The sequence below is a fragment of the Zalophus californianus genome, chromosome 9, assembly GCF_009762305.2.
Source record: "Zalophus californianus isolate mZalCal1 chromosome 9, mZalCal1.pri.v2, whole genome shotgun sequence".
Taxonomy (NCBI): domain Eukaryota; kingdom Metazoa; phylum Chordata; class Mammalia; order Carnivora; family Otariidae; genus Zalophus; species Zalophus californianus.
This window is the reverse complement of record NC_045603.1, coordinates 25,652,464-25,674,603: the sequence shown is the minus strand read 5'-3', so window position 1 is coordinate 25,674,603 and position 22,140 is coordinate 25,652,464. Positions and strand designations below refer to the sequence as shown.

The window sequence follows — 22,140 nt, the reverse complement described above, 5'->3', positions numbered from 1 at the left end:
TTAATGTTAGATGACATTGTGACAGATAATTCACTTTTTAATAGATAAAGCATTAAAGAATTTGTGCATACTGGTCATGATAATGAAGTTTGGTGTTGGATTGGCCTCTAAAATTTTTAAAATAGTAATGATATTGAAATTTGCTTTATTTTATATGTCTCTTTCAGAATTCTCCACTTTACCAGTACTTACAGGATCTGGGACACACAGACTTTGAAATATGCTCTTCTCTGTCACCAAAACCAGGAAAAAGCACAGTGACAGAGGGACAACAAAAGCCTCCTGCAAGAGCCCTGCCAAAAGTAAGAAAGCATGTTCATTCTCTATGATTAATCTTTTGTTCTTCACCTCACTGATACTTAAACTGCCTTTACCCTTACCCTTGTAAAAAAAAAAAAAATCTTATAAGCACCTCCATGTCCTTTCCGACTCTGATAAGACTTTATTTTTTTATTTCATCAGTAGTACAAAACTGTTTAGATAAATATAAATCCTTGCTGTTTTGGATTATCATAGTAATTTCTATAATGAATGGAAATTAATATGGTCGAGGATTAAAATATATTATTTCTTTAAATATTGAAGTTGTTTGGAGGGAAGCAGAAAAATATACTAAAACCTTGATGAGAACTCAACCATTAGGACTTTTATATTAATTAGAATTTTTTTCTTCGCATATTTTTTAAAAGAGAGCACAAGTTATAAGAAAGCAAATTGATAACATACTTCATGAGCAATTTCAAGGATATGTGATGGAGTGGGTTTATTTACCTCAATGTGTGATGCCCTTTATATCTATGCAGTATCCTCTTATGCAATAAATATTTCAGTTGATTACAACATTGTGAGGCTGAGATACTGGAAGAATCTCCATTAATTATGTTCTGTAAAATATATTTACTGGATTCATTTATGTTCTATTAGCCATATTTAATAAAATAAAAAAAAAAATTCCAGTACATTTCAGTTTTAACAAAAGGAATTCTAATTTAATAGAAAAAATAAACCAGATTACCTCATTTCTTGAGCATTCTAGTTGAATCAGTGTTTTATTATATAAAGACATCATTATTTTTTGGAGGAGGCTTTTAAAGTTTTCAATTAGTTGTTTACTCTGTGGTGATAGAGAGGGAAGTCTCTTTTCTTCTGTTCTTAGAAAAACCCCTAAAATGTGAGGTAACCAACCTGGGCCCATTTGCAAGAGTAGAATAAATATGAGAGAAATGTTTTTTTGACTGATACTTACAGGGTAGGAATTAGAGAGTTAGAGCTTACATGGATCAGAACCAGTTTGCTAGTCCTCTGGACTTAAACTCTTTCTTCTCTCTGCCCCTTTCAAATGTGAATGTTCCTGGGAAGAGTTTTGAAAGCAAAACTGAACGATATAGCTAATAGGTTATTTATAGATTAAAACTTGGATTTGAGATTACTTGGCAACAAAAGACAAAGAATGGGCCAAAGGATAGTCTTAGGCAGGATATGGGCATTGGCCTTTTTTTGTTGTTCAAACTTGGGTTTTAAAGGTATTTAATCCTTTTCATTTATGATATGTATTTTTATATATAGAAGTGTTATTAATTTATAAATAAATAAAATGAGAGTTTAAGATTTACTGGTCCTCAGAAATTGAGCAATAGCCAGAGAATGTTTTTCAAAATTACCACATGTCTCGAAAGTTCCTTTAGCTTTCATATTATACATTTCAACTGTATGAGCTATATTTTTCTAAAATGGAGTTTTTCTAAATCTGGGACAGCTAAATTTTAGAAAGATTTGTTGTATTATTTAGTTCCTTCTCAGGGGATATATTTTTAGAATTGCCCCCAAAGTTCTGTTCAAGCAGTGAAGTACCAGTTATTTTCTTTGGAAAGCAAAGTTTTTGTATAACAAGAGATCATGATGAAACTGTCATTAGCCTTCATCGCCATTTTTTAATGTTCTTGTGAAGTACTTATTGAGTATTCTTACTGGTATTCTCACCATCAATATTCATTCTCTGTATGTTTTTCTAGTTTCTTTTCCTGTGATTATTCTTAAATGTTCCTTCCATAAAGTTTTAACATCAGGCCTCATCTCTCTTGGTCTGTTTTTATGAGTGATCTCATCTACTTTCTTGCCCTCATTAGCTACTTACGTGTATTCTCCATCTTCACTGAGTTCTGGACGTTGCTTAAACATTTCACATGGCCTGTGCCCCCAGGAAACTCAGATTCATATGTATAAAACAAAATATTCTTTCCATATTCCCAAATTACCACTCTCAGTTATCTTAAGATTTCCTATGGCTCCCACATTAATTTGGTCACTAAATGATATATCAAGTAAACTTCTTATGTCTCTAAAATCCAACCCTTATCCATTACCATTTTTTGCTACCCTACTTGACGCCTTTGTCATTATTTAGCTGGACTATTAAATATCCCCCTGATCAGGCTTCTTGGCTACAGTCATTTCCTGCTAGTATTGCCTCTACAGTTATTTTTCTTAAATGCTGATTTTTATTGTTTCATTTCCTTGCTTAAAATCTTTGGTGGCTCCTCACAGCCTTACAGGATAAAGTCTAAACTATTAAGGCATATAAGACCAAAGTCCTTTAAAACCGCTATCAGTGATCATTACTGTTCCCTTCTTCCCTTGGGTCTTAGCCTGTCCCAGACTCTGTCACCATGCCCGTGACATGCTTCCATGGCTGTCCCCTTTCTTTGTCCTGTTCTCTTGCCCGGAATGTTCTTCCCTCCTTTGTTAAATTCCTGCTCATCTGTTAGGGCATAGCTTCAGTGTTAGCACCCCTTGACCTTTTTTCCCCACGCTTTCCCAGACTTTACTTTGTTTTGTAATTATTTATACCATCTCTTCTATACTAAGTTCTTGAAAACAGCAGTTATGTGTATTCATCTTTGTTCCTGTCACCCTTTTTCAGTACCTGGGATATAGTAACCACTCAATGAATATAAACTCCATTTACTAGCATGGAAATGGGCTATTAACATTAAGGTAATTTTAATTTTTGGTTGATTCAGTAATATAACTTTTATTTCAATATGAGACACTTTTTCTAAAATTGATTAAAATGTCTTTCTGCCTTAGCGTTGTGGAATAAAATATTCTTAGTATTTGCAAACTTGGAGCATCCTGTGGTTTTCATTTCTTTTATTTTCTTTTATTTTCTTTTTTAAAGATTTTGTTTATTTATATTTTTGACAGAGAGACACAGTAAGAGAGGGAACACAAGCAAGGGGAGTGGGAGAGGGAGAAGCAGGCTTCCCGCTGAGCAGGGAGCCCGATGTGGGGCTTGGTCCCAGGACCCTGGGATCATGACCTGAGCCAAAGGCAGATGCTTAACAACTGAGCCACCCAGGCGCCCCTGGTTTTCATTTTGAAATACATACTGTCATCATCTTGATATAGCTAGTATATAGTATACCCAATAAATGGGCTGCATCAAGATAACTTCTGAGTGCTCTTTATTTAAAAAAAAAAATAATTAATTTTTTTATGTAGTGTTCCATGATTCATTGTTTGCATATAACACCCAGTGCTCCATGCAATATGTGCCCTCCTTAATACCCATCACTGGGCTAACCCATGCCACCAGCCCTCCTCCCCTCTAAAACCCTCAGTTTGTTTCTCAGAGTCCATAGTCTGTCATGGTTCATCTCCCCCTCCTGTTTCCCCCCCTTCATTAGTGCTCACCATAGCACATATCCTCCCCAATGCCTATCACCCAGCCACCCCATCCCTCCCACCCCCCACCACTCCAGCAGTTTGTTTCCTGAGATTAAGAATTCTTCTGAGTGCTCTTTAAAAAATCTGCTTTCAGGTCTCATTCAAAACTTAATTTTAACTTAATCTAAACCTGTAGATTGGGGACCCAAGAATATTTCTAAATAAAATCTCCAGGTGATTCTGATGTGCAAGTAAATCTGGGAATTATTAAGGAGCCTGAACATATTGACAAAGGATATAACCTAGATGATTTTTTTCTCTCTTTTTCTAATAAAAATTCTGATTAATTAGAAGTAAGTTATATGGAGTTTTTCTGCTCTTTGGGTGTGATTTAATAAATCCTATATGATGTTATTCATCTCCTTCAGCAAGGCATCCTGTTAAAAGTGGCTGAAACCATCAAAAGTTGGATTTTTTCTCAGTACAATAAGAAAGATGACTTACTTCAGAAGTTGGTAAGTGTTTGCTCTACTTCTTTTTGTCAGTTTTCAGGGCTCCAGTTTACTAGTGACAGAATCTGATGAATCAGAATTTGTTTTGCTACTGATTTAGGGAGTGATTGATTCTAAATAGAAATTCTGGGCAATTCTCTGAAAGGAGACTGCCTGCTTCATTAAGTGTTAAAGTTTGTTGATATCACCTAAAAAAAAAAAACCAACAAGAAATTCTTCAATAATTGTGGATATTTGAATTTGGTTTTATTAGTATTATTTCATAGTTCTTCCAAGAGGTTATTAGCCATTTAGAATAGAATATTCTGGTAGTTATTGATGCCCTGTTTGTTAGATTACTAATTTCCTGCTGCCATCTTCCTCCACTGACAAGTATTCCTCTCAATAGGGAAAGGACTATATCCATTGGTGAGATCTCCCTTTTCATTAGGAGCTTGTATCCTTATCCCACAGTCTAAGATTACAGAGTTTGGGCAAAATTAAAGTCGTTCCCTCCTAATTTATTTATCATTAATCTATCATTCTCTGATAACTTCATATATAAAATTTAATCTCCCAAGACTAATCACAGAATTTCCCAAAGACTTGGAATTGTGACCGTGATCACAAATCATCTTTGTGATTCCTGTGAGTCTTGCTTTTTTTTTTCCCCTACTCTCTACGGTAATAGATCTGGTGTTTGACCTCTGACCCCCAGGAGGGATGCTTCAACTTTGTGCATCTTAAGCAATGCAGAATCCAAATAGTAAAGCTAAAAAATTGAAGTTATGAAGTTCTCATGGCTCTCAGAAGGAGTAATCAAGTTACAAGTAAGCAGATTTCAGGATCCTCTGCTGGCCTATGACCTTAAGATAATTATCATTCTTGTAAATTACCATTTGTAAAGAGATGTTTACAAAGTGCTTTCACATTTTGGTTTGGTAATCCAAACACTGTAAGGTTTAATTCATTTTACCAATTGGAAAGCCTGAGATTCAGACAGTTCAGTTTGGTTTAAGAATACTTAGTAAGTGAATTGTTCAAGAATGTTCAACTAGAAAGTGATAGAGTTAGAATTTGAACTCAGGTCTCCTGTTTCAAAGCCTAGGCTCTCCATTATAACATACTACCTCTCTAGCTTGAGTATTATTACATATTGACTGACTAAAGTTACTTTTTTAGCAATCCAAATGGGCAAGTTCTCTGTTCAGGGTTTCATCTTTGTAGGTATGTTGAGAAGGTCAATGAAGTGTCTTGTCCCCTGCGTAGAATATCATCTCTATCCAGGTGGAGCCATCCTCATTCTTCAGTGATACTAGGACTGTGGTAAGGTATATGGATCCATATACATTTTTCTGTGGTTTAGTCGTAGTCTACCTAGTCCTGATCTTTACATTCTTGGTCCTTTGTGACTGGCCACATGTTTCACTGTAAAGTGCCAGCTTCTGTATGCATCTCTTTTGTGCCTATATTGTAGAGAATTGTAAGAAGTACATACTGGAGAAACCATTTACTAGTAATGGAACAAGGAATTACCCTGTGGCTTCTGGCATGAGATGGTTGACTTTTCCTTTGTGACATATTTAAAATTTTATTGGCTATACAGATATTGAACCAGTCCCTCTTTCCTTTTATAAAAATACTGGCAGTTGCTCCATGATAGCGGAACCTTTTGCCATTATTCCTTTTTATTAAAGTAGTACTTCTTAAAGATTAAAAAGAAAGTTCTTTTATAGCAACTATAATGGTAGGGGTATTAGCACTTTTTAAGCACGTGTTAGCCTGTAAAGTGCTTTCACACATGTTATCTCATTTGGTCCTCATCACCTTTATGAAACAGCACAATATATTAAAAAATATATAAGATCATTGTAATATATTGACACATGAATAGTTCCCTTCTCTATCCCTAGGGGTAAAAGCAGAAATCTCTCTGTTGTTTAGCTGTGCTTCTCACACCCTTTCATTCCATACAAGCAGATAACTTCTGAGTTACCTTCTCATACCATTTTTCCATTTAGATCCTTAAAAGATTCCTGTTACCCGTCGAATCAAGTCTAGTTCATCACTTCAGCATGAAAGAGTCTGCATAATTTGGCCCTAAACTACCTTTCCAGCCAATATTTTCATCAGCCAACCCAGTCTTACTTTTCTTTTAGTCCATATCTATTCTGTATGTCTGTGTTTGTGCTATTATACTATGGTAGAATTCTTTCCATTTTTTCTCTTTTATTGCAGTCTTTTCAATAAGCAGTCCTAGCTCTTCCTCAGGACCTTTCCCACAAACTTCAGCCTATTGGATCTCTTATTTTCTTCAACAATGTAGTAATAATTATCCATGCTATGTTTTGTAGGTTTTGTATCGTATTATGTGTGCTTTTCTTTATTGTAATTATTTCATGGGTACTAACAACATTAACAGCTAACACTTAACATAGTATCTACTATGTAAATGTTTACTATGCACTAGACGCTTAATATTTTATAAATATTGACTTACTTAATTCTCACAACAACCCTATGAAGTAGGTACTATTCTTAACCTCATTTTGCAGATGAGGAAACTAAAACAGAAAAGTTATCAACTTAAGATGTAGAACCAGGATATAAACCTAGGCTAACTACATCTTGGCACTCCGACTTGCTAAGGGTGAGCCAGAGTTCTCATGGTACACCTCCCCACAACATGGAACACCCAACCATACAGATGGTACCTACTAATACTTAGTCAATCAGAATTAATACCTTTTAAATCTTCATTTATTTGAGACTTGGACCAGAGTCCAAATAAAGTTATTGTGAATGTTTCTTAATATTAGCAGATGTCTATTTTCCCACTAATTTGATTGCCATATTGCAAATATACAATTTTAGAATTTATCCTTAAAAATTTTTTAATTCATCGATTTAATTTGATTTAATTTTATAGCTATGATTAGAATATAGTTCAAATTCTTCCTTTCTAGAGGCAGTCAAGTTACTAGATAATACTGCATTAGTTAGAGTGTCTTGTCACTTTGAAGTTTATTCGTATGTTTGGGTGATTATAGGTGGTTAGTTTGTCACATTCTTTTTTTTTTTTTAATTTTATTTATTTATTTGACAAGATAGAGCACAAGCAGGAGAGGCAGAAGGAGAAGCAGGCTCCCCACTGAGCAGGGAGCCCAAAGCAGGGCTCGATTCCAGGACCCTGGGATCATGACCTGAGCCAAAGGTAGTCACTTAACCAACTGAGCCACCCGGGTACCCCAGTTTGTCACATTCTTGAATCAAATATTCCTAAAGCTATTAGTAATGCCTCAAAGCACAATAGTTTTGAGGAAACATTATCCCAGTTTTGCAGACAGGTCTGATGTGACAAGGATGGTGTTAAAGAAAGTGTGTACCTGGGACGCCTGGGTGGCTCAGTCTGTTAAGCATCTGCCTTCAGCTCAGGTCATGATCCCAGGGTCCTGGGATCAAGTCCTGCATCGGGCTCCTTGCTCAGCAAGGTGCCTGCTTCTCCCTCTGCCTGCCCCTCCCCTTGCTTGTGCATGCTCTCTCTCTGTCTCTCAAATAAATAAATAAAATCTTTAAAAAAAAAGAAAAAAAGGAAAGTGTGTACCCGATTAGGCAGCATATCTATACAAGGGGCTATGAAGAGGGAAATCTCCCATTGTACATTAATAGCTTTCCTCCTCTCTGTGAGCCTTAGCTTTCCTTTAGTTAGGCTTCTTTAAACTTACCCATATATAGGTACAGAGAGGTCTCATAAAAAGGTACAATTTAAAGCTTTCATAGCAAAAACTTAATTTTTAATCCTTAGTATTTTAATATCAGTTTGTGTGGGGAATCCAAATCAAATAACAAGACCAATGTGTGGAGATCTATTTCAAAGATTACTTGAAAAGCTGCTGTGTTCCTCCTCCTACCATCCTTGCTTCCCACCCCTTCCCTAACAGTGGTATAAAGTGAATTATGCTCTTCTGTTTATGAAAGTGAGGTGGTGGGGCGCCTGGGTGGCTCAGTCGTTGGGCGTCTGCCTTCGGCTCAGGTCATGATCCCGGGGTCCTAGGATCAAGCCCCGCATTGGGCTCCCTGCTTGGCGGGAGGACTGCTTCTCCCTCTCCCACTCCTCTGCTTGTGTTCCCTCTCTCGCTGTGTCTCTCTCTGTCAAATGCGTAAATAAAAAATCTTTAAAAAAAAAAAATAAGTGAGGTGGAGTGTCAATTAATTAATTGGTTCCTAATGTTAGAATTCTGATTTTTTTAAGGTATTTATTTATTTATTTATTTATTTATTTATTTATTTATTTATTTATTTATTTTGGAGACAGAGGGAGAGAGTCCCAAGCAGACTCCGTGCTGAGCACAGAACCCAAGGCAGGGCTCAATCTCACTGAGATCATGACCTGAGCCAAAATTAAGAGTCAGACGCTTAACTGACCGAGCCACCTAGGCACCCCTAGAATCATGATTCTAAGAAGAGAAAGGAGGCACATGAAAAGATGCTCAACATGCCTAATCATCAGGGAAATGCAAATCAAAACCACAATATGACCTTACACCTGTCAGAATGGCTGGTATCAAAAAGACAAGAAATAATAGATAATTAAAATTAATAAGGGGGTGCCTACCTAGCTGGCTTAGTAGGTAGATCATATGATTCTTGATCTACACCACATTGGGTATAGATCTTTTTTTTTTAATTTTTTTATTTACTTATTTTTAAAGATTTTATTTATTTCAGAGAGAGAGAATGTGCAGGCATGAGTGGGGGGAGAGGCAGAGGGAGAAGCACACTCCCTGCTGAGCAGGGAGCGCAATGCAGGGCTCAGTGCGGGGCTCCCAGGACCCTGGGATCATGACCCAAACCGAAGGCAGACACTTAACTGACTGAGCCACCCAGGCACCCCTAGGTGTAGAGCTTTCTTTAAAAAAAGAAAAAGAGGGGCGGCCTGGGTGGCTCAGTCGTTAAGCTCAGGTCATGATCCCAGGGTCCTGGGATTGAGCCCCGCGTTGGGCTTCCTGCTCACCCTTCTCCCTCTCTCACTCCCCGTGCTTGTGTTCTTGCTCTCGCTATCTCTCTGTCAAATAAATAAATAAAATCTTTAAAAAAAAGAAAAATAAATTAAAAAAGAAAAAAACAATAAATAATCAATAAATATGTCAATATAGGGCTAATACTAATTTAAAACATTCTTCTCTAAAAGTGATGTATAACGCACAATCAAGAAGATATGCACTCATAGTTGGATATATGGATCACTGCATTCCTATTTAGTCCCCATTGTGATCAGCTTAGGCAGGGTAGGTAGGCTCTTGTGTGGGAATGATTAACTGGCTAAGAAGAACCAACCCGTTGTCTTCAAACCCTAGACCTAATTGGTTTTACTTTAATAGCTAAAGGCCTTGTCCATTAAAAATTCTCTTTATCTTACAATAGGATCATTCTGTTCTTAAATTTAATGCATAATAAAAACTTCAAATTTTCTCATACAGCAGACTCTATATAGGGAAGTATAATTGATTACCAAAGACTTAGGATTTGAAATCAGAATTCTGGAAAGCTACTTAATCTCTGGGCTTTAGTTTTCTCCTCTATAGAACAGAGAGGAGGATGAAAATGTACATTGTGGGGGTTACTGTGAAAGTTAACCTGTGTACTCTAATATTGCTACTTCATCTCTCACCTTTTTTGTTTTTGTTTTAATTTATCTATTTAAGTAATCTCTACCCTCAACATGGGGCTCAAACTCGTAACCCTGAGATCAAGAGTTGCATACTCCTGCTACTGAGCCCACCAGGTGCCCCTCGTCTCTCACCTTTTTACCATGTACAGTCTATGTAAAACTAAAAGCAATGACTTGCAGTTCTAAAGAGGCTTTTGTTCTTCCCATCCCCCTCTTCCAACTGTTTCATCTGGTCAGTTCTTGTTCATACTTTAAGACTCAGCTCAGGCATCACCACTTTTCTTTTCTCTGACTTCATTACAAGTTTTGGTTCCTCTGTGCCATTTTCATAGTAATCCAGGTATACCTCATTGCACTTCTTTGCACTTTATGTTGTGACTGTTTACTTTTCAGTCCTCTTCATTAAACTGTGAACTCTTTAAGAGTAGAGACTTGTATGTTATGCTCCTTTTTCGTGCCCTTGGTGTCAAGCGTGGTTCTTGTTGTATATATAATATTTTTTGATAGAAGGAAAAGAAGAAGGAATAAATGAGCTAGTATATGTGAAAGCATTTTGTAAACTATAAAGTGCAATGCACATATTAGTGTGGTTTTGCATTACATTCCTCAGTGTTGTGTTTTCAATATCTGAATGTCCATTTTTAGAAGGCCTGGATCCTACTGATATAATTCTCACTGTATTGGCTATATTATTACAGTATCCAGGGACAGCATCTTATATTACAGGATTATAGTTTCCATGCTCTGTTCCAACAATTTAATTAATTAGACTTAACTAGGCAGTTTATTAGTCTTTAGTTACTTGACATTTCTTTATTAAAAATTTATATTTTACATCTGGTGGCTCAGTAACATCCATCTCAATCTTTATTGTTTCACATTTACAGTGAAACTAAAATCCCATACATCATTCTAAAGATAGATTGGACTGTTGTATCTTCTTCTTGGAGGCTATACTGAAAATAAATACCCTAAATTTTGTTAGCACATTAGGAGCTTAACATTTAATACAAAATTATGTATGTAATAATGCCTCTCTTCCGATTTTTTAATGGCAAGGATATTGGATTCCGACTCGACTCACTACATACCATCCTGCAACAGGAAGTCCTGTTACAAGAGGATGTGGAACTGATTGAGCTACTTGATCCCAGTATCCTGTCTGCAGGGCAACCTCAACAACAGGAAAATGGACACCTTCCAACACTTTGCTCCCTGGCAACCCCTAATATTTGGTACTGTCCAGAAAAGATCTATCCCTTGCTTACATATATGGTATTAGCAGAGGAAATCCATCTTCATGTTCTCTGTTGTAAAGATACTATAAACATTCCATACATTTTAACATTGTGATTAATGTAGTGATACCCCAAAGGTTTAAAAAGAAAAAGTACCTTTCTAAAGTAAACACTATTTAAAGTGAAGCTGGAAAAAAATCCAGTTATTACATATTTTTAATTCAGTATAATTAGTTCTGGGTTTAACCCAACAAGCAGGCATAACATGTGCCCCAAGGATCTCTCTTACCCATATACCTAATACATGTGTGTGCATGCAGTCCTAGCCACTTATGTATCTTTATAATTAATAGATTATATCATAAATGCATTGGAGAAACATCAAAAATAGGATGGGACATGGAGGTAAACAGTCAATTCTTGCTTTGTTGGCTGAGAAGCCATAGAGAATAGACTGAGAGTTCAGTCCTAAAACTTTTCAACTACTTGAAGTATTTGGGTCTAATGCAGAAGTCCCAGGCCATGTTTTTAGAAAGAATAGCAAAAAGGGATTTATATGCAGAACTGTTCATGTCCTCTTCCTATTAAAGTATGAGTTTTTTAAGTGAACAAAATCACTGCTTGAACTATTCAAGTTATATAGGTAGTTATATAACGTTGGCCTCAGATTTCTGAATTTATCTGTCTTGCCGGTCAAATTGACAAATGCTTCCTATTGTAACAGGTAGCAAAGTATGTCTTCCAAATCTGTAGTCACTCAGCATCATGATGAAGTAAAGCATCTTACCCTTTATAAATATAAGAATGCAAGGAACTGCTAGAAGGAACCAGGGTTTAAAAGAATTTTACAGCTTTAACTCTCAAGTTTCTTTTAGGCAGAGATGTGATTAAGCAACCCTGAGACCTGTAAATACTTTTAGACTTTGCTATTAATGCATGAAAGTATATAGATTTTGCTTTGATATTACCAGTATCATTTGAAAGTAAAGTATTCCAAGAGAAATTGGGGCAGCTAAATATTTATAAGGAAGCATTCTTACATGTGAGTTTATAATTTGATTATAACTGTCTTCAGGTATTGTTGGTTTTTTTAGATATCCTCAGACACATCTCCCTATAGTCACCTCTTTCTTATATATATTTTTATCAAAGCCTTCATTGCTTAAAAGATGTATTTTAGTCTGTAGATTTGTAATTAACCTAGAGAAAAAAATTCATATATATTTTTACTTAAAGCATTGTAAAAGTACAAAGTTTGTGCATATTATGGGCTGTGGTAAGTATGTGTATTTCAGATTTATGATAATGATTATTTAAAATTAGTTGACTTTACTGAAACAATTACTCGAGTATATATTAGTTCTGTTGGAGAAATACTTATATTTTCTTGAGATATTTGTTTTGTGCAAATAATTAGTATCTGACTTTAGGAAAAGAACTCATAATATGACAATATTAAAATGTATTTTAATATTAAAAATAGTAAAAATTATTTTTACTTTTAAATTTATAAAATTGGATTTTAAACTCTACTTTGTTTTTAGGTTAGAAGAGTCCATATCTTTAAAAAAAAAAAGAATCATTTCAGAAGATACCTATTACTTATGTCCTTTACCTAAACTTAGCTCAGATTTTAATACCTGAGCACCATTGTTTATTTGCTAGGTATTTTTTAACTATTTCACATTACTTGTTTAAATGTCATATTTTTTTAAGTCACACTTTACAAAGAAACTAGAATTTATCTATTTTAGTAAACCTAAATTACTAACACATCTTTCTCTAGTCTGATGGGTATCATTTTCTTGGTTTCTCTGTTATAGGGATGTCTCAGTGCTGTTTGCCTTCATTAGTTTGCTCATTATGCTTCCCACTTGGTGGATTGTATCTTCCTGGCTGGTATGGGGAGTGATTCTATTTATTTTTTTGATCGTAAAAGCTTTGAGATTATGGAGAACAGCCAAACTACAAGTAACTCTAAAAAAATACAATGTCCATTTAGAAGATACAGCAACAAATAGCCGAGCTTTTACTAACCTTGTGAGAAAAGCTTTACGTCTCATTCAAGAAACTGAAGTCATTTCCAGAGGATTTACACTGTGAGTTCATTTTTCATTTTATTTTTTAAATAATTCTTTTCTACTACATAGTTAAATTAGAATATTTATTACCTATTTTCATTTCTGTGTTGCAGTTATAGAAAAAAGGTTTTTCTTAGGCACTTACTGAAGTCTCTTAACTGTGAAGGAACAAATACATTCTATGCTGGATTTAATATGTAGTATGATTCTGCTTATCTACTTTGAGAAACCAAAGAGCTTTGAGAATTATGTGTTATCATGTGATTATTTTATGAGATAATAGAGAGAGCCTAACATTGAACCTAGCATGCAAAGTTACCCAACAAATGTTTGCTTTCTTTACTCTCTGCCAGATGCTCTCTTTCCTCAGTTTAAATGATAGATGTATTGGACTTGAATTCATTTTGAAAAATTTTGCCATGCATTAATAATATTCTTTAAGTAAATGTTAGCAGATATTATAGCACTAATACTCTCAGAGTATAATGCAAATAATGATGTTTTCACATTCTCACAGGAAATTAAATATTCACCAGTCAAGTCTAGTCTTACTTAAATATTAAGCTACCGGATATATAGGATATTATTCTATTATTAAAAGGGTAGTTATATTTATTGAGCACCATTATGATCCAAATATTGTGCTAGGTAATTTTGCATATAACCAAAAGCATGCAAAACACGTGGTAGAGCAAATGTTCAGATCCATTCCACCTGACTCTTGAGCTTTTTCTGGTGCACTAGGCTGCCTGCTAACCACTAACAAATGACAGTTGTACTGTAGTATATTTAACAATTTATCTAACTCATATAACCTTTGTAATCTGTAGGCGGGAGAAAGCAAGTACATGGTGAAGAATAATTATTACTCTTAATTACTTATATCTGGAAAATCACAAAAAGGGAGAGCAGAAGAACCTTGGTAGTCAACTTGTTCTTCACTCTGCCATGGTTATTAAGAATAATTTAAACAGTCCTGATGGAAAAGCTGTCTGTGGAAAATCACGAAACAGGAAGTGGAAGAATCTCCAGTAGTCATCTCATTCTTCACTCTTTTGTGTTCTAGAACAGTGTTTAAACAATCTCAAGCCATGAGAGAGATTTTATAACTTCTCTTTCTGCTCGATTCAAAATGTAGTAGTTCTCTGAATTTTTGTCGTTCATATTGTAGTTAAAGTCTTCTTGTTGGTAGAGCATAGCAAATATTAAGTTGTTTGAACATTTCGATTTTAAAAGTTAAAAACAACACTAAGTAATAACTCCTTTTCATTCTTGATTTGCACAGTATTTCATTGAGAAGACTGACTGGTTAAGCGAAGTGGCTGTGTGTCCAATTAATGCTTAGGCAGGTATAGGGGATTCTGTGCTTTTTGTCATTTTCCAACTTACGTTATGGAATTATGTATAGAATTGGCATGAAGAACTAAAATGGGCCAGCTAGACATGATTGACCTCTGGATTATGACTTCTGTCCATTGACATGCAGGCAGGCTAAAGAAATGTTGGCAAAAATTGTTTCACTTGTTTCCATCTAACTGGATAATGGATTGAAAAAATTATGAGGAATAATGAATCTTGAATCATAACTTTTTTAGCAATATTTTTATCTTTAAAACTGGTTTATTAGTAAAATGAAACTCACACAATAATGCCATATATTGAAAACAAACCCTCAATTTGTCCTCTCTAGCAAAGAATTTAACAATTCTTTGCCTCATTTTGTTATTTTAAAATAAGCCTGACAGTCCATTGTCCTGTTTTTTAAATAGATTTTTAATGCCTGAATATATTTTAGTTTGGTTTAATATTTTAAGAGTTTTGAGTTAGATGTTTTGTTTTGCAAATTTGTGGTTATAGTGTAAGAAATTTATAAATTCTAATATTTTACTTTGCTACTTACTGGGAGAAGTTACTGGTTAGGTGAAAAAACTACTATTCAATAGCTGTGTGATATGTAATTATTTTTCATTTCATTTATAAAAGCATGATCTGCATCATTGTTGCAAATAGGTACTCCCCATTTCTCTTTTGGAAAGTGCTATGAAATGTGCTTCCTCTTGAATAGCTTTGAGAGTAGCTACGCTACTACCTAGTAACCCTTCCTTTGCCTTTCTACTTGCATTCCCCTGTTGGCCACTGGTCCTGTTATCTCCCTGCGTCCCCTACTTCATTTTGAGTAGGTAAGTGCCAGTGGCAGCAGGTGGGTAAGTCATTTTACCCTACTTTTATGAATGTACAGAATGTATTTCTATACAGTATTTGATTGTTCTGTACAAGTGACCAAAAATACGATTGATGAACATACATAAATGCATATTAAGAATGTAAAAGTATTTGTAATTAAGGCTTTCATACTTATTATAGATTTGGGTTTTGAAAACTGAATGTAAAGTAGTACCACTTTAGTATATTTTAGCAAGTAGAATGTATCAAAAAATTGCAATGTCTTACATAAGTATTCCTTACATTTCTACTATATTTTGAATAAAATTTATTGTTTCCCCGTATCAAAAGAAGCCTTTACTCTTGGAGATTTGAATTTTTCATTTGTCTTTTTTTTTTCCTTTGGTGGCAATATATGTATCAGGGAAATGGCTATTTATGAGACCTGAGTTGGGATATTTACAATCATTTTCTAATAAAAACCACGAAAAAGGATTTTTTTTCTAAGTTTAATAGAATTATGGATTTAGGAAACAAAAACTGTAGGACACCTGTACAGTTGTATCACATTTTACTTTTCAAGTTTGCTTGACAGGGTCAGTGCTGCTTGCCCATTTAATAAAGCTGGACAGCATCCCAGTCAGCATCTCATCGGTCTTCGGAAAGCTGTCTACAGAACTGTAAGAGCCAACTTTCAAGCAGCAAGGCTAGCTACCCTATATATGCTGAAAAAATATCCTTTTCTGTCTATATGTAAGAATAAATATGCTTCCAGAGTCATGAATATAGATAGTATAGGTGCATCCTGTAAAAGTGAAGTGTAAACTGAGATTGCCTATTTTGAAGCTAATTTCCATCATCACTTCTATTTTAAAACTGGAAATGCATTCTAGGGGGAATAACAGTAACAGACAGGAAGAAAGTTTTTCTGTTCTCGTGTGGCTCAGTTTCAACAAGGAAAAAAACTCAAAGGCCCTCCCATTACTGGTCCAAAGAATAAAGTCAAGAATCTGGCTTTGGTAGGTCTGACATTTTTAAAAGCTACTGGACCTGGCAAATTTGCGTCATGACATGGAAGTAAACTGGTAACAGGAAATCCTTCCCCTTTCAAAAAACAGAGGCTCTCAAGTCAGATTGGCTAAGTTTAAATTTTAGCTGAATCAGTTACTGCCTAGGTGACTTTAAGCAAGTTTCTTAACTTTCTGTACCTTGCTTTATTCATTTTAAAAATGGCAATAACAACATACTCTTCCTGACTGTGTTTTTGTTGACATCAAATGAGTTAGTGCATCTAAAGTGCTTAGGCAGTGTCTTGTGTATAATAAACACTCAGAGACTGCATGACAGTAAGTCTGTCACTTCACTTTACTATATCAGGAAATTAGTTCTATTAATCAGGAAATAAAGTTGTATAGGATCTTTATTTCAGTTAAGATTCATAGATCATTTAAATCACGAGTAAATGGAATGCACATACACTACTTGCACCTTCAGTATTTTGGGTACTATAGCACTGATAAATATAATGCTTGAAGTTTACAGAGTGCTTTAGTATATCTTTATATATACCTTTCCAGGTAGATCTTTTTGTCTCCATTTTAGTAGGAAAACTAAATAAACTCTCTACTTTGTGTGATTTGCTTGGTGTTAACATAACTTGTAAGAGGTGAAGTTCTGTCTTTTTTTTTTTAAGATTTTTTATTTATTTATTTGACAGAGAGATAGAGCACAGATAGGCAGAGTGGCAGGCAGAGGGAGAAGAGGCTCTCCCCTGAGCAGGGAGCCTGATGTGGGGCTCAATCCCAGGGCCCTGGGATCATGACCTGAGCTGAAGGCAGACGCTTAACCGACTGAGCCACACAGGTGCCCCGTGAAGTTGTGTCTTTACTATAGGACTTAATGACTTGAAATCTTTCTCTATATATATTTTTAACTGTACCAGCTATTCTTTGGAAATTGAAAGCATTTTAATTTTAGTCATGAACTTGTCCATTCAGTTCCCCCTCTGCCTAAATACCTGCCTGCTCTATGTTACAAAGATAGAGTAAAAACTTGTATGACCTACTTTTAAAGACTTTAGAGTATTTTCAGTAGATAAACCGGTATTCATAATACAATATAAGTGCCCAGGGTGCCTTCCAGCATAGCAGGACAATGTACTTGACTGGCAGGGTCGGAGAATGCTTTCAAGGAGTTGACCTTGAGGATAGTAAGAGTCTGCATTCCAAGTAGAATGAAGCAAAGATACGGAAAGAAATAAAGGTATGGTAGTATGGCATGTGAACTTCAAGGAGTTACTCATTCAGTAAATACTTATTGAGAATCAACTCAGTGCCAAGCAGTATGCCAGCTACTGGATTTATGGTGGTATACATAATAGGCATGGTACTTACAGCTTAGTGAGGGATAAGGGAGTGAAAAGGAATAGCCTAACAATGATTGCAAATTTATGAGTTTCCTGTGCCAGTCACTTTTCTGGCTAATAGGAACCTAGCAGTGAACAAGAAAGATAAGATCCTTGTACTCATGGCTCTTACCTTCTAGTGGATGAGATAATGAATAAAAAGTGAACAAATGAGCTTTTCACATATCTGTTACAAAGTAAAAAACTCCAGCAGAGTAGGATAGAGAGTGATTGGTGGGTTAAGGCTTTTGATTGGATCATAGGGGAAGGCCTCCTTGAGGCCTTTAAATTGACATTTGAATGAGGAGAAAGATCATGTTCCAGTTTGATGAACCAGGGAGTATAAAGATCTGTGGCAGGAGTTATTTTAGCATGATTGGAGTATAGCAAGAGGGCCATCATGACTAGAGTACAGTAAGTTGGGAGTTAGGGTATGAGATGAGATTCAGAGGTAGGCAGGGTCCAGAACATACTTACCACACAAGAAACCTTAGGGAATTCAAATAAAAAAGAATCCACCAACTATTTCTTTGAAAAGACCAGTAAGCCCTCCCATGCCTGATCAAAGTAAGAAGAGTAGAAATATACAAAATTAGTAATGGAAACAGAGCTGTAACCATAGATATGGAAGAAATTAAGATAATTATAAGGGAATAATATATACAACTTTGTGGCAGCAACTTTGAAAATGTAGAAGGAAATGGATAATTTCTTATCAAAATACAAATCTTCAAAACTGACCTAGGAAGAATTAAAAAACTAAAAGAGATTAGGTATGTAATAAAAAATATTCCATTTAAAAAAGAACACAACTGGTTATATGTGAACAATGGAAAATTTGCCGCTATAAAAAAGTGATAAAGTTCTTGATGCATGATATCCAAATCATGTTGTTGAAAAAAATGAAGTATACAGAGCATTATTTACACTATGCTTCCATTTGTGCATAACAGGGATTGTATGTATACGTGTGTGTATATGTGTGAGATTATATGGGAGTTATATATGAGGGAATAAATGTATGTGTGCATGTGTACATATATATACATATCCCCACATACACATTTATATTTGGATTTGCTTTTATGTATGCATAAAGTATCTTGAAAGATGCATAAGAATATCTTGAGGGATACTAATAACAGTGATTACTTTTGCCTTTGCCTAGGGGAATGAGGCAGCTAAGGGACAGGGGTAGGAAGTAGTTTTTACTGTACCTCTTAATACCTTATGAATTTTTAATCCTGTGAATATATTACATGTTCAAAAACTAAATGAATAAAAGAAATTTTAACTGTCAGGTCCAGATAGTTTTATAGTTTTTCAAAAAACTATTTTAGACCATAGAAAAGTTTAGAAAGCCTCCCCTACATCATTTTATTTATGAAGATTCTGTAATTGTAGTACCAAAACACAAATTATAAAAAATTAAAACTAGACCAAACTCAGAGATGGAGATACAAAATACTTAAATAGAATATTTATAGATTTACTATAGCACTATATTAAAATATTGTTCTATGTATGACCAGATAAGAGTATGCTGGAAATATAAAAATAGTTCAACATCAAGAATTGTATGCATATAATTCTTTACAAAAACTGTTGAAGGTGGGGTGCCTGGGTGGCTCAGTCAGTTAAGCATCTGACTCTTGATTTCGGCTCAGGTCATGATCTCAGGATTGTGAGATCAAGCCCCACATCAGGCTCCGTGGCTGGGCATCGAGCCTTGGAGCCTACTAAAGAATCTCTTTCTCCTCTGTGCGTCCCCCTCCCCTTGCATTAAAAAACAAACAAAAACTGTTGAAGGGGGGGGGAAATCACATAGTAAATTGATAGATGCCTATAAGGAAGAGGAAAGCAGAAACAGAACAATAGTCTGTGTCGAACTACAGGGGTAGAACAGGCTTAGTGCTAATGATGTTCTGCAGTGTTCACACTGGGAGGAAGAGAGGTGTCTTAGCTGTAGTATACTGAGCCATGATACAATAAAGTACATAATACAGTTTCAGAAGGTACTTGTCAAAAATAACTAAGTTAGTACTTTAGCACTTGTGAAGAATTGAACTTTTAATTCTTTAGGTAGATATAAAGATACTTTAGTCACAAGTATCCTGTAAGATACCTGAGGTATGTTAATATGGTAGATTTTTTTAAAAAGATTTTGTTTATTTATTTGACAGACAGTGAGAGAGGGAACACAAGCAGGGGGAGTGGGAGAGGGAGAAGCAGGTTTCCCGCTGAGCAGGACCCTGGGATCATGACCTGAGCCGAAGGCAGACACTTAACGACTGAGCCACCCAGGCGCCCCGATATAGAAAATTTTAAGATGGGTTGTTTTTTTTTAATGGACATTCATCACCTCCAGCCAAAGTTCAGAATAAAGATTAATAAAGGTAATTTTGGATGGTTTCACTGTACCCTTTATACTTTTTAATGAAAAGCCTTTGTTGATTGCCTTAACCTAATTTAACCTACCCCCTGAACTCTGAGAGTGACAATATAACCAACTACATCTGTGTGGTGCCTTTTAAGGAGCTGGGCCTCGGACTTAGTGAAGAGCAAATTTCAGAAGAAGAAGCACATAACCTTACAGATGGCTTCAGCCTCCCTGCTTTGAAGGTAATCTGTGTAACAAAAGGGCTGAACAAAAGATAGATGCACTTGGATTGTGCCTGTGCTATATGAATGTAAATGGTCCACCTGTTCCTTTTTATTGTTTGCTGAATACCATCATTATAATAGCCTTCCTGTTTGTGAAGCTATCTTTAAAAGTTGAGAGCATCATAAAGATTGGACGAGGAGATCCTTAAATTTTGATATCAAAAATACTTAAAATTCTTACTATAAGAATTTCTTGCCTTAAATCAGAGTTTATAGATAAGTGAATTTACATTAATAGAAAACCAATAAATGATTTTATGATTATTTGTTTTAACAAACTTGGGTAAAGATCTATATCTTTCCTTGGAAAATCTGCATAAAAAGATATATTTGACTATATAAGAATTAAACTTCTAAATGAAAAAAATTGCAGTGATTTTTTAAAAAGGTAGATATAATTCTCTATATAAAGAGCACTAAGGTATGTAAAACCTAGACAAGATACATCAGGTGCATGGACTGGCTGTACAAAGAAAGGAATAGAAACGGCCAATAAATATGATAAAACTTTCAGTCTCATTAGTAGTAAGTAGACATTTTGCCAAGGATATTGGAAGTTGATAATATTCATTATCTATGAGCAGAGAGACCTCACACACTAATAATAAAAGTACAAATTAGTTCACTTTAGCAGTTAATACCAATCTTCAGAAAGGTATGTACTCTTCAGTAATCTTAAGCTTAAAGATTTATCTGAGTAATCTCTAATTATCATTCATATATGCTATGATATGAGTAATCATAAAGTAATACTCAGTATGTTCATGATATTCCTACAACAACAAATATTGGAAACAAAAGTTCAGTAATAATAAGATTGATAATGATTTATGGTACATTCTTTGGAACGAGTGGTAGAAAAATTGTAAAATGGAAAAAAAACAAAATAAAGCAAGTTACAAAAACCATGTGTTTGGTGAGATTCTAGTAGTGGTTTTAAATAGTCAATCTGAGTGTCTTTGGATTCTATTTCAGTATTTAGCAAACTCCACTTAGATATTTTAGTTTCTAATCTTCAAAAGTTTACTTGATACCATGAAAACCAGTGCAAGTGTGGTTGACAGCATACATACCAAGATCCATTTTGTTTTGAGACTGCATCAGTCTCTACATCTTTAGAATTTTCAGATTCACATAAATGTTCTAATTCTTTTGGGTTTTTTTTTTCCTTAACTATTACTTGAAATTTGCCTTGACTTATTCTTACCATCTTTCTAACCCATTTCAATAAGTGGCACCATGCAACTTACTCAGCTAGAAACCTGGATACCAGCCTTCTTATGTCTTTTTATCCCTTGTATCCAGTCTGTCAGTAGATTCTTGTGTCTGTTTGACCTTGAAAATGTTTAAACCCATCCATTCTATATCCCTTCCTACCATCTTCATTCTAGCCCTCATCATTTCTTACCTAGCCTGCTGCAGTAATTTTCTTATTGGTTTCCTTGGTTCCCTAAAGTTGTTCAGAATGCAATTTAACATGGGGCACCTGGGGGGCTCAGTCAGTTAAGCGTCTGATTTCGGCTCAGGTCATGATCTTGGGGTCCTGGAATTGAGCCCCGTGTTCTGCTCCACGCTCAGCGAGGAGTCTGCTTCTGCCTCTCCCTCCACACCCCCCCCACTAATGCTCATTCTCTCTCAAATAAATAAAATCTTTTTTTAAAAAAACGCAATTTGACACACAAGGAGCCTTAAAAATCCTGTGCTTTGAATCAGTAATTCCACTTCTGCAAAAAATGCTAGTTGTAGCTAAATCCTTTTTGTT

At 35.2% G+C, this 22,140-nt stretch overlaps 1 protein-coding gene across 9 annotated transcripts in view; it reads left to right on the top strand.

The window, feature by feature from the left end:
• Positions 1 to 22,140, top strand: part of VEZT (vezatin, adherens junctions transmembrane protein) — a 57,877-nt gene that overhangs the window by 22,879 nt on the left and 12,858 nt on the right. For 3 of the 9 annotated variants that reach the window (XM_027591647.2, XM_027591649.2, XM_027591655.2), the window contains exons 2-7: positions 168 to 302; positions 4,095 to 4,181; positions 10,888 to 11,063; positions 12,890 to 13,165; positions 15,894 to 16,043; positions 20,189 to 20,336. In XM_027591647.2, the coding sequence (XP_027447448.1) occupies positions 168 to 302; positions 4,095 to 4,181; positions 10,888 to 11,063; positions 12,890 to 13,165; positions 15,894 to 16,043; positions 20,189 to 20,336 (972 nt within the window). Of the gene's footprint in view, positions 1 to 167; positions 303 to 4,094; positions 4,182 to 4,848; positions 4,988 to 10,887; positions 11,064 to 12,889; positions 13,166 to 15,893; positions 16,044 to 20,188; positions 20,337 to 22,140 lie in introns of those variants that run through there. The other 6 variants (XM_027591650.2, XM_027591652.2, XM_027591651.2 and 3 more) reach the window with 4 other exon arrangements.